The sequence below is a fragment of the Thalassophryne amazonica genome, chromosome 2 (assembly GCF_902500255.1).
Source record: "Thalassophryne amazonica chromosome 2, fThaAma1.1, whole genome shotgun sequence".
In the NCBI taxonomy this organism is placed as follows: domain Eukaryota; kingdom Metazoa; phylum Chordata; class Actinopteri; order Batrachoidiformes; family Batrachoididae; genus Thalassophryne; species Thalassophryne amazonica.
Window position 1 is genome coordinate 93,936,986 of NC_047104.1, and position 13,555 is coordinate 93,950,540.

The 13,555-nt window shown below is 43.6% G+C and overlaps 1 protein-coding gene across 1 annotated transcript in view; it reads left to right on the forward strand.

Annotated features, from left to right (window-relative positions):
* LOC117502614 (calretinin-like) overlaps nucleotides 1–13,555 on the forward strand; it is a 53,373-nt gene that overhangs the window by 23,307 nt on the left and 16,511 nt on the right. The window contains exons 2-5 of the mRNA XM_034161674.1: nucleotides 4,704–4,780; nucleotides 7,366–7,455; nucleotides 7,545–7,625; nucleotides 12,877–12,933. Of these exons, the coding sequence (XP_034017565.1) occupies nucleotides 4,704–4,780; nucleotides 7,366–7,455; nucleotides 7,545–7,625; nucleotides 12,877–12,933 (305 nt within the window). The remainder of the gene's footprint in view (nucleotides 1–4,703; nucleotides 4,781–7,365; nucleotides 7,456–7,544; nucleotides 7,626–12,876; nucleotides 12,934–13,555) is intronic.

Below are 13,555 nucleotides of genomic sequence, written 5' to 3' on the forward strand. Positions count from 1 at the left end.
GTGTAATGATGTCTGTTTGATTAAGCTGGTCAGCACCTCTGGTGTAAATAAGTAAGATCTAGAGGGGGCTCCTGCATGCTGCTGTCACGAGTACGACTGCGCCATTGATTTACTCCCAGGGCTGCTCCTCCCCGGAGAAAATTGTTCTCTCTTTCAGTGCCGGAATGCTAAGCCATGAACACATATATTCAGGAATCACTCGCGGCCGACTTGATTCGCCCCTTGTCCTCGCCCGCCGGGGCGGGGTTTTTCTTTGTTGAGAAAAAGGAGAAATCACTCTACCCTTGTATTGATTATCGTGGTCTCAACGACATCACTGTTAAAAACCGGTATCCTTTGCCGTTAATTTCATCCACTTTCGAACTGTTGGAGGGAGCTAAGATATTTACTAAGCTGGATTTACGAAACACCTACCATCTGGTTCGCATTTGCGCTGGTGATGAATGGAAAACCGCCTTTAATACTGCCACTGGCCACTATGAATATTTGGTAATGCCATTTGGACTCACCAACACTCCAGCTGTAATTCAGAATCTCGCAAATGACGTGTTGCGCGAGTTTCTTAACAAGTGCATTTTTGTTTATCTTGACGATATTCTTATTTACTCCCCTGATCTAGAGCAGTGGTCCCCAAACTATTCCAGAAAGGGCCGAGAGGGTGCAGTTTTTCTTTGCAGCCACTGACTTCAGCAGGTGATTTCACTAATTAACATCCCTTTGAACAGGTGGGATGAGTTCATCAGTGAAATCACCTGCTGAAGTCAGTGGCTGCAAAGAAAACCTGCACCCTCTCGGCCCTTTCTGGAATAGTTTGGAGACCACTGATCTAGAGACTCACACTCAACAGGTTCGTTCCATTCTCCAGACTCTGCTACAAAATCATCTCTATGTCAAAGCAGAAAAATGTGAATTCCACTGTTCCACCATGTCATTCTTGGGTTTTGTGATTTCTCAGGCTCAGATTCAGATGGATACGGCTGAGGTGGCCATGGCCCGCAAGTGGGCGGTTCCTAAGTGCCGCAAGGACGTTCAGAGGTTCCCGGGTTTCGCCAGCTTTTATCGCAGATTCATCCGCAATTTCATTATGATTGCAGCTCCATTACATAATGTAACCTCCTCACTTCGTTCCTTTGTGTGGACCCCTGAATGCGATGAAGCGTTCCAGAACCTAAAGAATCATTTCACAATGGCCCCCGTGCTGCTCCTTCCTGACCCCGCCCGGCAGTTCGTGGTTAAAGTAGATGCGTCCGATATTGGTATTGGGACAGTGCTTTCCCAAACAAGGTCCAGTGACAAGTTGCATCCCTGTGCTCACTGCTGCCGAACGCAACGACGGCATTGGAGATCGCAAACTGCTGATGGTCAAAGTGGCCTTGGAGGAGTGGCGCCACTGGTTGGAGCGAGCACAGTTGCCTTTTTTGGTCTGGACTGACCATTAAAACCTGGAGTATCTCCACACCGCTAAGCATCTCAATGCGCATCAGGTTCGGTGGGCCATCTTTTTCAGCCGGTTCAATTTTGTTTTGTCGTATCATCCAGGTTCCAAGAATGGCAAACCTGCCGCGCTTTCCTGTCTAGGTGAGTCCACCGACTCCACTCCCACTCCCGAGCCGATTCTTCCCGAAATGTGTTTCGTGTCCGCTCTCACCTGGAACATTGAATCTAAAATTAGGTCGGTATTGGGGAATACTCCCGTCCCCCCAGATTGCCCTAATGGCAAGTTGTTTGTTCCAACCTCACTTAGGGGGGAGGTCATTCAATAGAGATATGACAGTTGCTTTTCGTGCCACCCGAGCGCCCAGAGAGCAATGTATGTTCTCTCTCAAAGGTTTTGGTGGCAAAAAATGTTGTCTGATGTCAAGGAATATGTAGATACTTGTTCCATCTGTGCTATGCATAAGTCTTTTACGCGTCCACCCATGGGTGTTCTGTTACCTCTTCCCATTCCTGCTTGGCCTTGGACTCATATTTCAGTGGATTTTGTGACTGGTTTACCGCCCTCTCTGGGAAACTCTGTAATTATGACTGTAGTAGATTGATTGTCCAAAATGGTCCATTTTGTACCTTTACCTAAGGTCCCGTCTGCAAAAGAAACTGCTGAAGCACAATTGGTACATGTTTTTAAGCAACACGATTTGTCTCAGGAATAGTCTCACACTGGTGTCCCCAGTTTGTTTCACAGTTCTGGAGGGAGTTCTGCCGGCTTCTCGGGGTCACGTCTAGTCTTACCTCGGGTTACCACCCTCAAGCTAACGGACAGACAGAACGCCTTAATCAGGAACTGGAGAAAGGCCTGTGTATTCTGTCCTCCCAGTTTCCCGCCTCCTGATCCACCCAATTACCCTGGATTGAACTAGCACATAATTGCCTGCCTACTGCTGCGTCTGGTTTTTCTCCATTCCACATTGTTTTTGGTCATCAACCTTCTCTGTTCACCTCCACAGATCTGCGCTCACCTGTACCTTCTGCTCTGTTACTCATCATGTGGTGCCGACGGACCTGGAAAAGTTACAAGGCGGCAGCGTAGATGGTTGGTGGCACCCTCGTACATTCCGGGACAACAGGTCTGGCTGTCCACCCGACACCTGCCGCTTTGTGGTGTGCCTCGGAAGATGGCTCCCAGGTTCGTTGGTCCATTCCCTGTAGCTAAGATCATTAATCCAGTCTCCGTCTGTCTTCGTCTTCCTAGGTCCATGAGAGTCCATCCCACTTTCCACATCAGTCATCTTAAACCAGTCCGTTCCAGCCCTCTGTGCCCACCTGCTGATCCCCCCGCCGTCCACCCGCTTTGTGGATGGGGGTCCCATCTTCACTGTGCAGTGCCTCCTGGCTTCTAGGTGGCAGGGTCATGGCTTCCATTACTTGGTGGACTGGGAGGGGTATGGCCCAGAGGAGCAGTCCTGGATTCCCTCCCGGTTTATTTTGGACCCCGGTTTTGTGCGTGAGTTTCATGCTTCTCACCCTTCTGCTCCTGGGCTGTCAGGGGTTGGCCCTTGAGGGGGGGTACTGTCAAGTTCTTGGATTGTTGGGTTGTTTTTGTGTTCAGTCTGTGTCTTGCTCTGTCTTTCTGCTTGGGTTTTCTCTGTGCTGCTTTTTCTTGTCTCCCTCTCTTGGCCCTTGATGAAGGGGTGTCTCTCTCTCTGTCTGGCCACACCCCAGTTCTGGGAGCTTCTTTGCACACCTGTTCTTGACTTGCAGTAATCACCTGGGTGCTTATAAGCCTCACAGCTTGCCTTTGTTCTTCGCCAGATCGATGCGCCTTGTGCCTTCCTTCCAGCTCAGTTCCTGTATTTTTGCCTTGCTCTGTTTACTTCATCGTTTTTTGACTGCCTGCTTGTGTACTTTAACCACGCCTTTTTGCCTGATGTTTTGATACTGTTGCTCTGCATGGACTGCCTTTCTCTGTACTGACCCCAGCCTGTTTACCCAGTAAATGTTTTTACTCCACTGAGCTGTGTTCCAGCGTCCTGCATTTGCGTCCAGCCTGTCCTGCCTATCAAACCTGATAATATGTTTGTTGACAAACAATAGCTGGCTGAAAAGTTGTATAGTTTTGATCTGTTTAGCATATTTTATGATGGCAAGTGTGCGAATATGTAATTATTGTGTTACTTCTTTGATGAAGGGTGCATTCACCCTCATCTGTTTGTGATGGTGGGTTAGTATGTATTCTTAGCTGGATTACAAAAGAATAAATTAATGTATTTTCAAGAAACATAGGAAAAATGTTGCCTGGAAAATAAATGGGGAGGGGGAGCAGATCCAAATAAATAAGCAGACCAAGGATTTTGGAACAGAAAGAAAGTGAAACACTATATATATATATATATATATATATATATATATATATATATATATATATATATATATATACATATATATATATAGTTAGCGCTATTTTTTGCAAATATAGATGTTTTAAGGCTGTAAAACCCCTCACCACACACTTTATACACTTTTCTCAAACAGGCATTAACATTTTCTCACTTTTCTCTCCTGTGTAAACACTCTTTTTTCTTCTGTGTGAGAAGATTATAATCAGACACACGCAGAACACAATGCGCATGCTCTCCCTTCGCTCACTGCCTCCGGGGGTACGGATGCAGCACCCGCAAAGAATCCAAGTCCTCTCTCAGTGGCCACGGAGCTCTGCGGCAGCGGTCAACATCCACATCAAAACAGCGAGCGTAGTCTCTGGACCTGTTACCAGATTTGGCGCAGTTCCGCACAACAGAGAGGAGGGCGGTGTGAGTGGCCCGTTGCGGCATTTACCGAGCCCACAGAAAGCGCATCGGAGGCAGTGAGAGCAATCGCGGTGATGCCGACCGGTGCCGCGACCGGCCCGCCTGATAAGGATGCAGAACACAGTGTGCTGTTAAAAAAAAAAAGCATGCAAAATTGCTCTAAAAAAATGCGCGAAACTGCGAGGCCATGAAAGATGAACCGCGTTATAGCGAGGGACCACTATATATGTGTGTGTGTGTGTGTGTGTGTGTGTGTGTGTGTGTGTGTGTGTGTGTGTGTGTGTGTGTGTGTGTGTGTGTGTGTGTGTGTGTGTGTGTAGAGAGAGAGAGTGAGTAGATTAACCAAGCATGAATTATTTGAACTCACAATATTTGGTTTTCAGATCTGACTTGGCACACAGGTTTGATGACTTTTAATCTTTATGTACCTTTTAATGGAACTCTATTGAATCTTCATAGGAAACGGTTATATCGAAGGGACAGAGCTGGAGAACTTCATCAAAGAGCTGGAGACTAAGCGACAAGGAGCAGACGTGGTGAGTGTGTGCTGATCATTTCCACAGTTAAATCAGCCACATATTTAAATATTTTATTTAAATGACAAAAGATGCTGATTGCTGGTGCTGTGGTCAGGGTTTGCCTTTTAGAATAAATAGTTGTGTGCCTTAAGGGCACCAAAATCTGAAACGTTTGGTGCCCCTCGCAAAAGTTTGGTGCCAAACCTACCGCTTTATTTTCTGAAATTTAGAAATTTTCTAACCTTGTCAGAAGCTGAGAGACCCCAATGCCAATATGCAAAGGCAGATTGGCAGTGGGGTCATCTAAGCTTTTTCACGTGCGCGCATGAGTAAATTGTCCAAAGATTATTTTATTTATTAACTACACAGATGTATAATAAAGCAAATGGTGACTGGTTTATAACACAATTATGACAGAGTTTTTAGAGCGAGCAGCAGCACCGCAGCAGGAGGAGCGGAGGGTTTTTTTTACGTGCGTGCACGAGCGAATCGTCCGTGAATATTATTTTATTTATTAACTACACAGATGTATAATAAAGCAAATGGTGACTGGTTTCTAAACACAATTATGACAGAGTTTGTGGAGCGAGCATCAGCCCCGCAGTAGGGGGAGCGGAGGTTTTGTTTTTTTGTTTTGTTTTTTTTACGTGCGCACGCGAGCGAATCGTCCTTGAAGATTATTTATTAACCACACATATGTATAATAAAACAAATGGTGACTGGCTTCTAAACAGAGTTATGACAGAGGTTTTTGGGGGAAGAGCGAGCAGCAGCCCCACAGCAAGCAGCGGAGGGTTTTTTTTATTGTTTACATGTGCGCGCATGAACGGGACAGGAGGTAATCAAACTGGATCCTGCAGAGGTGGAAGGACCGCTGAAAGTGGCCGTCATCCAGACGCAGCTCCTATAGCAAATACAGCGAATTGGGAACGTCTCATGACGTTCGTCAGCTTTCCACAACAACTCTCTTGCCTTCTTGCTCTCGGTCGAGATGGTCGCATTTTTCATCCCTCCTCCCTCCTTGTCTTTCCTGCTTCTGTACTGTGTTGTCTGTGAGGCTGCCAGCTCTGCTTTTCTGGAAAACGGCAAAAATGGATCTGATCAAGTGGTCTCTGAGCGCAATTGATACTATTTTTTCTACAAGACACTTGGGAGCGGAGGACCCGACCTGTCCTGCCGGGACACATGTGGCGGGTTACGTGATGGATAGTTGGAAGAGGTGGCAAGTCATGTGCCTGTACACGTTGTCTGTGGAGGACGTTGAAGATGTCTATTTATTTGGAGCTGTGGTGACCGGGTTTCTGCTGTGTGGAGCGGCCATAGCACTGGTTTACCGGAAAATTAAGAAGGTGGAAGCAGCACTAATTGGCCCGTCCAGGCTGCCCCACATGATTGATTCGATTGGAAGGGCAGTGTCAGCTCAGTCGGCGGGTGTTAACCGCACGTTGGAATCCATCTCGGGGAGAATGGCTACACTGGAAAACTGCTTTGATCGTCAGTAATGACCACATCTTCTCTTCTCTATTCAGATGTATTGGAAGCCACTCTGTTTCAGACTGTGGAATCTTTCAGGTGTCTGCTAATCTGGATATCTATTTGGTTCCCAAACACCAGCTGCTCTTCAAGGCCACTGGAATAAAATCCTCCTCCGAAGAACACTTCTGATGCCTCACTTCCTTGTCTTCCCCGCCTCTCTGTCTCCTCCCAGTCCTGAGATGTTGACTGTGGGACCTTGAGACTCTGGTGGACTGTTTCAGGACTGGGAGCCCCCCTCCCCCCCAGGATGGACAGATAAGGCTGTTGATGGCGCCAATTAGGCGGCCTTCCGGGCTGTCTGTCTGAACACTGGACACATTCAAGTCTCGGCTGTCGTCTGTTTTCATCTGTTTTGTGTGATTGTCATTGTTTATCTGTGCGATGGGTTTTTTTTTCTTCAGGGCTGCTGCGTGGTTCAACGCAGCAGCACTGGAGGTTTTTCTTCCCAATTTTTACCTTGTGTGTGCTTTTATATGTGTTCATGTACCGGGCCGGCTTATGTGTGTTGTGTGTGTTATGTGTGTGTTGTCTGTTTGTCATGAGGCCGGTCAAGGTTTGCTCAGCCCTGCTCGTGACCTAAGGCAGGGATGTACATCTGGAGCTGGTCCCCGGGCGCCAAAAAGGCGACCTCTGCTCCTAACTGGCAATTAGGATGGGTAAAATGCAGTAAACACATTTCATTGTGCAGGGAACATGTTCCTGTGTGCATATGACAATAAAATTCTTTTGAATCCTTGAATCCTTGAACTCGCTCTATGTGATCAAGGTCCATCATGTTAACTTGACTGAATAAAAAAGGTGGATTCCAGTCGGGAATGCAAGTCTAGAGAGTTGTGTGTCCACCCCCAAAGTAGGGTGCCACGGGTTCCCGGGTAACCGCTAAAATCGAACTATGGCTGTGGTACTAACATGAATGCATTTCACATTTTGCATGATTTTAACATCATATTGTTAATTCTACCGGCACTGCGTCATCAGATGAGATGAAAATAAAATTGCAGGTTTTAGTTGGATTTTGTCTTGAATGTACATTTTAACTGAAACTGTACCTTGTACCTGATTATCAGGATATTTCACAAGCTACATTCAAAGACAAGATGAAGGAGTTTATGGCCAAATTTGACAAGAATGCTGATGGGAGGATTGAAATGTCAGAGGTGAGACAAATCAAATAGCTGTATATAAAATACATACAAAGCATTAAATAATATGAGTCTGTTGAGTATTATTTATTTTGTCTCTATAGCTGGTTCAGCTTCTGCCCACAGAAGAAAACTTTGTGATCTGTTTCAGAGAGTTTGTACAATCTAGCACTGCGTTTATGGCTGTAAGTACTTGTGCATATGAAGTCTGTGTGTTTTCATCAGAAATACCTTTTCATGTTTGTATGGATTTTACAGTCAACCGTATATAATGTTGCTGTTCATGTTGTTTTGGAACTGAATGAGATTCGTCCTGAGATGCTGAAGTCTCTGGATGCTGAAGTGCTGAAATCCCTGGAAATCAGGTCCAAAAATTGTGCCTGATTTCATCAATTTTGAAATCAGGAGGCAAGCTGGAGCCAAAATCTTCAATGAGAGACTGCCATTACTGTCATTTCTCTTCATTTTAGCTACAACCCCAATTCCAATGAGGTTGGGACGTTGTGTAAAATGTAAATAAATACAGAATGCTATGATTTGCAAATCCTCGTCATCCTATATTCAATTCAATACACCACAAAGACAAGATATTTAATGTTCAAACTGATAAACTTTATTCTTTTTGTGCAAATATTAGCTCATTTTGAAATGGATGCCTGCAACACGTTTCAAAAAAGCTGGGACAGTGGTATGTTTACCACTGTGTTACATCACCTGAATCCAGAAATCACAATGTATGATTTTTTTAAAAATTATTTGTACGTTACTGCTGCAAATAAGTATTTGAATACCTACCAACCAGCAAGAATTCTGGCTCACACAGACCTGTTAATTTTTCTTTAAGAAGCCGTCTTATTCTGCCCTCTTTACCTGTATTAATTGCACCTGTTTAAACTTGTTACCTGTATAAAAGACACCTGTTCACACACTCCAACCTGTCCACCAAAGCCAAGACCAAAGAGCTGTCTAAGGACACCAGGGACAAAATTGTAGACCTGCACAAGGCTGGGATGGACTACAGACCAACAGGTAAGCAGCTTAGTAGAAGACAACAACAGTTATGATTATGTATTATCCCTCCAGAACTGTCAATCTCCCAAGGTCTGGGATTCCATGCAAGATCTCACTTTGTGGGGTAAGGATGATTCTGAGAAAGCTCAGAACTACACAGGAGGACCTGGTCAATGACCTGAAGAGAGCCGGGACCACAGTCACAAAGATTACATTAGTAACACATGATGCTATCATGGTTTCAAATCCTGCAGGGCAGCAAGGTCCCCCTTTCATTAGTTACTTCATCCAAACCGTCAACATGTTTATTAGACCCCATTCCTACCAGGCTGCTCAAGGAAGCCCTACCATTATTTAATGCTTCGATCTTAAATATGATCAATCTGTCTTTGTTAGTTGGCTATGTACCACAGGCTTTTAAGGTGGCAGTAATTAAACCATTACTTATAAAGCCATCACTTGACCCAGCTATCTTAGCTAATTATAGGCCAATCTCCAACCTTCCTTTTCTCTCAAAAATTCTTGAAAGGGTAGTTGTAAAACAGCTAACTGATCATCTGCAGTGGAATGGTCTATTTGAAGAGTTTCAGTCAGGTTTTAGAATTCATCATAGTACAGAAACAGCATTAGTGAAGGTTACAAATGATCTTATGGCCTCGGACAGTGGACTCATCTCTGTGCTTGTTCTGTTAGACCTCAGTGCTGCTTTTGATACTGTTGACCATAAAATTTTATTACAGAGATTAGAGCATGCCATAGGTATTAAAGGCACTGCGCTGCGGTGGTTTGAATCATATTTGTCTAATAGATTACAATTTGTTCATGTAAATGGGGAATCTTCTTCACAGACTAAAGTTAATTATGGAGTTCCACAAGGTTCTGTGCTAGGACCAATTTTATTCACTTTATACATGCTTCCCTTAGGCAGTATTATTAGACGGTATTGCTTAAATTTTCATTGTTACGCAGATGATACCCAGCTTTATCTATCCATGAAGCCAGAGGACACACACCAATTAGCTAAACTGCAGGATTGTCTTGCAGACATAAAGACATGGATGACCTCTAATTTCCTGCTTTTAAACTCAGATAAATCTGAAGTTATTGTGCTTGGCCCCACAAATCTTAGAAACATGGTGTCTAACCAGATCCTTACTCTGGATGGCATTACCCTGACCTCTAGTAATACTGTGAGAAATCTTGGAGTCATTTTTGATCACGATATGTCATTCAAAGCGCATATTAAACAAATATGTAGGACTGCTTTTTTGCATTTACGCAATATCTCTAAAATCAGAAAGGTCTTGTCTCAGAGTGATGCTGAAAAACTAATTCATGCATTTATTTCCTCTAGGCTGGACTATTGTAATTCATTATTATCAGGTTGTCCTAAAAGTTCCCTAAAAAGCCTTCAGTTAATTCACACTGTAGCCAAGTGCTTGCTCACAGGGGGTCGTTTTGACCGTTGGGGTTTTACATAATTATTGTATGGCCTTGCCTTACAATATAAAGCGCCTTGGGGCAACTGTTTGTTGTGATTTGGCGCTATATAAAAAAATTGATTGAAAAAATTGATTGATTGATTGCTCAAACCAGCACATGTCCAGGCCCATCTGAAATTCTCCAGTGACCATCTGGATGATCCAGAGGAGGCATGGGAGAAGGTCATGTGGTCAGATGAGACCAAAATATAGCTTTTTGGAATCAACTGCACTTACCATGTTCAGAGGATGAGAACAACCCCAAGAAAACCATCCCAACCATGAAACATGGGGGTGGACACATCATACTCTCGGGGTGTTCTTCTGCAAAGGGAACAGGACGACTGCACCGTTTTGAAGGGAGGATGGATGGGGTCATGTATTGTGAGATTTTGGCAAACCACCTCCTTCCCTCAGTAAGAGCATTGAAGATGGGTCATGGCTGGGTCTTCCAGCATGACAATGACCCCAAACACACAGGCAGGGCAACTAAGGAGGGCCTCCGTAAGAAGCATTTCAAGGTCCTGGAGTGGCCTGGCCAGTCTCCAGACCTGAACTCAATAGAAAATCTTTGGAGGGAACTGAAACTCCAAACCTGAAAGATCTAGAGAAGATCTATATGGAGGAGTGGACCAAAATCCCTGCTGCAGTGTGTGAAAACCTGGTGAAAAACTACAGGAAACGTTTGACCTCTGTAATTGCAAACAAAGGCTATTGTACGAAATATTAACATTGATTTTCACAGGTGTTCAAATAATTATTTGCAGCAGTAACATACAAATAAATTTGTAGGTGGAATTCTTTCCCATTCTTACTTGATGTACAACTCCGTTCTCGTATTTTGTGCTTCATAATGCGCCACACATTTTCAGTGGGTGACAGGTCTGGACTGCAGGCAGGCCACTCTAGTACCTGCACTCTTTTACTACGAAGCCACGCTGTTGTAACACGTGCAGAATGTGGCTTGGCATTGTCTTGCTGAAATAAGCAGGGACGTCCCTGAAAAAGACATTGCTTGGATGGCACCATGTATTGCTCTAAAACCTGGATGTACCTTTCAGCATCACAGATGTGTAAGTTGCCCATGCCATGGGCACTAACACACCCCCATACAATCACAGATGCTGACTTTTGAACTTTGCGCTGGTAACAATCTGGATGGTCTTCTTCCTCTTTTGCCCAGAGGACACGACTTCCAGGATTTCCAAAAACAATTTGAAATGTGGACTCATCAGACCACAGCACACTTTTCCACTTTGCATCTGTCCATTTCAAATGAGCTCGGGCCCAGAGAAGGCGGCGACGTTTCTGGATGTTGTTGATGTATGTCTTTTGCTTTGCATGGTAGAGTTTTAACTTGCACTTGTAGATGTAGCGACAAACTGTGGTAACTGACAATGGTTTTCTGAAGTGTTCCTGAGCCCACGCGGTAAGATCCTTTACACAATGATGTAGGTTTTTAATGCAGTGCTGCCTGAGGGATCGAAGGTCGTGGGCATTCAATGTTGGTTTTTGGCCTTGCCGCTTACGTGTAGAAGGTTCAAGGTTCAAGGTGTCTTTATTATCCCCAAGGGGGCAGTTTGGTTTGCAGCAGCAGCAAAAATACACCCCAATTCACACATCCAGTAAAACAATAACACAAAAAATAGACAATTAAAAAGATGAACAACAATTACAGTTGCAGAGACTGGTTTTAAAACACCAACTGCAACTGGAATAAAATAATTTTTAAATCTGTTGGTTCTATACTTGGGGACAGTGAACCTGCAGCCGGATGGCAGCAGTGTGAACTCAGCCCATAGAGGATGGCTGGGGTCTGAGGAGATCTGTCTCGCCCTTTTCAAAAGATGTGTCCTGTACACATCCTGCAGGTCATTAAAAGTGCATCCTGCAGTTTTGCCACAGGTGTGCACAGTGCTTTGCAGGTGCTTTTTATTCTTCATAGAAAGAGCACCAAACCAACATATAAAAGAAAATGTTAAAATAGGCTCAATAAAACATGAATAAAACATTCTCATAAAAGTCTTCTCAACATTAAAATTCCGCAGTTTCCAATAAAAGTGCATGCGCTGATGGGCCTTGGAACAGAGGACATCAACTTGAGCCTCGAAAGTCAGTTTGTCATCAATAATTGTTCCCAAATATTTGTACTGGTGCACCACTTCCACCGGCTCTGAGCCAAAGAGCACAGGACAGGGGGGAGGGGGAGATCTCCTAAAGTCAATATGCATCTCTTTTGTTTTTGAGGAGTTTATCCTTTAAAAGGAGGCCTTATACCACTCAATAAAATCAGACACCACAGGACCATGCAGATTCTCCAGATTCTCTGAATTTTCTGATTATATTATGGACTGTAGATGATGGAATCCCTAACTTCCTTGCAATTGAACGTTGAGAAACATTGTTCTTAAACTGTTGGACTATTTTTTCATGCAGTTGTTCACAAAGTGGTGATCCTTGCTCCATCTTTGCTTGTGAATGGCGGAGCCTTTTGGGGATGCTCCTTTAATACCCAGTCATGACACTCACCTGTTTCCAATTAACCTGTTCACCTGTGGAATGTTCCAAACAGGTGTTCTTTGAGCATTCATCAACTTTCCCAGTCTTTTGTTGCCCCTGTCTCAGCTTTTTTGAAACGTGTTGCCGGCATCCATTTCAAAATTATCAAATATTTGCACAAAAACAAAAAGTCTATCAGTTTGAACATTAAATATCTTGTCTTTGTGGTGTATTCAATTGAATATAGGTTGTATTCTGTTTTTATTTACATTCCCACAACGTCTCAACTTCTTTGGAATTGGTGCTGTATTTTCTGGCTCTCAAGACAGCGGTTTCTAAACTTAAAGACAAGTGTGTGTTTTTAACTTACTTTGTCCTTGCAGCTAGCAACCAGACACTTTATTCTTGTTTGCTGAAAATTCACTGTATTGCTCTCCTTCTGCAGGCATGGAGGACCTATGACACAGACCGCAGTGGGTACATTGAGTCCAATGAGCTAAAGGTAAAATAAAAGATGACTAATTAAAAGTACATGTGTTTTTTTCAAGCCCATATGAATGTTACTGCTGCTCTGACATGGTGAAATAATGACTATAAACAAATTCAAGTTTAGCTCAGATGATGATTAGTTTCCAGCGCTTTTGATTAGAAATGTGTGATGCTTTCTGCATTGAACAAACTTGCTGTTGTTAAAACGCACACACACACGGCCACTCTGAAAACAAATTTTGCAAGCTTCATCATGGCTCAGGTCATTTTTGGAAAAATAGTACGATGATGACAATGACATTATGATGATAATAATGATGATGATGATAATAATGATTGTTATATGATTGCGATGACAGTGACAGCTATGATGATGATGATGATGTGACAATAACTATTATGATTATAACGATGATGATGACAAGTAAGACGTTGATTATGACAATGACAATTATGATGACGGTGATGATAACAATTAAGATGTTGATTATGACAATTAGGATAACGATGATGGTGACAATGATGATTATGATAGTGATCATGAGATGATGAGGATTATAACGTTGATGATGATGGTCATGATGATGATACTTATGATGATGATGGCGACGGTGGTAATTATGATGTTTATGTTG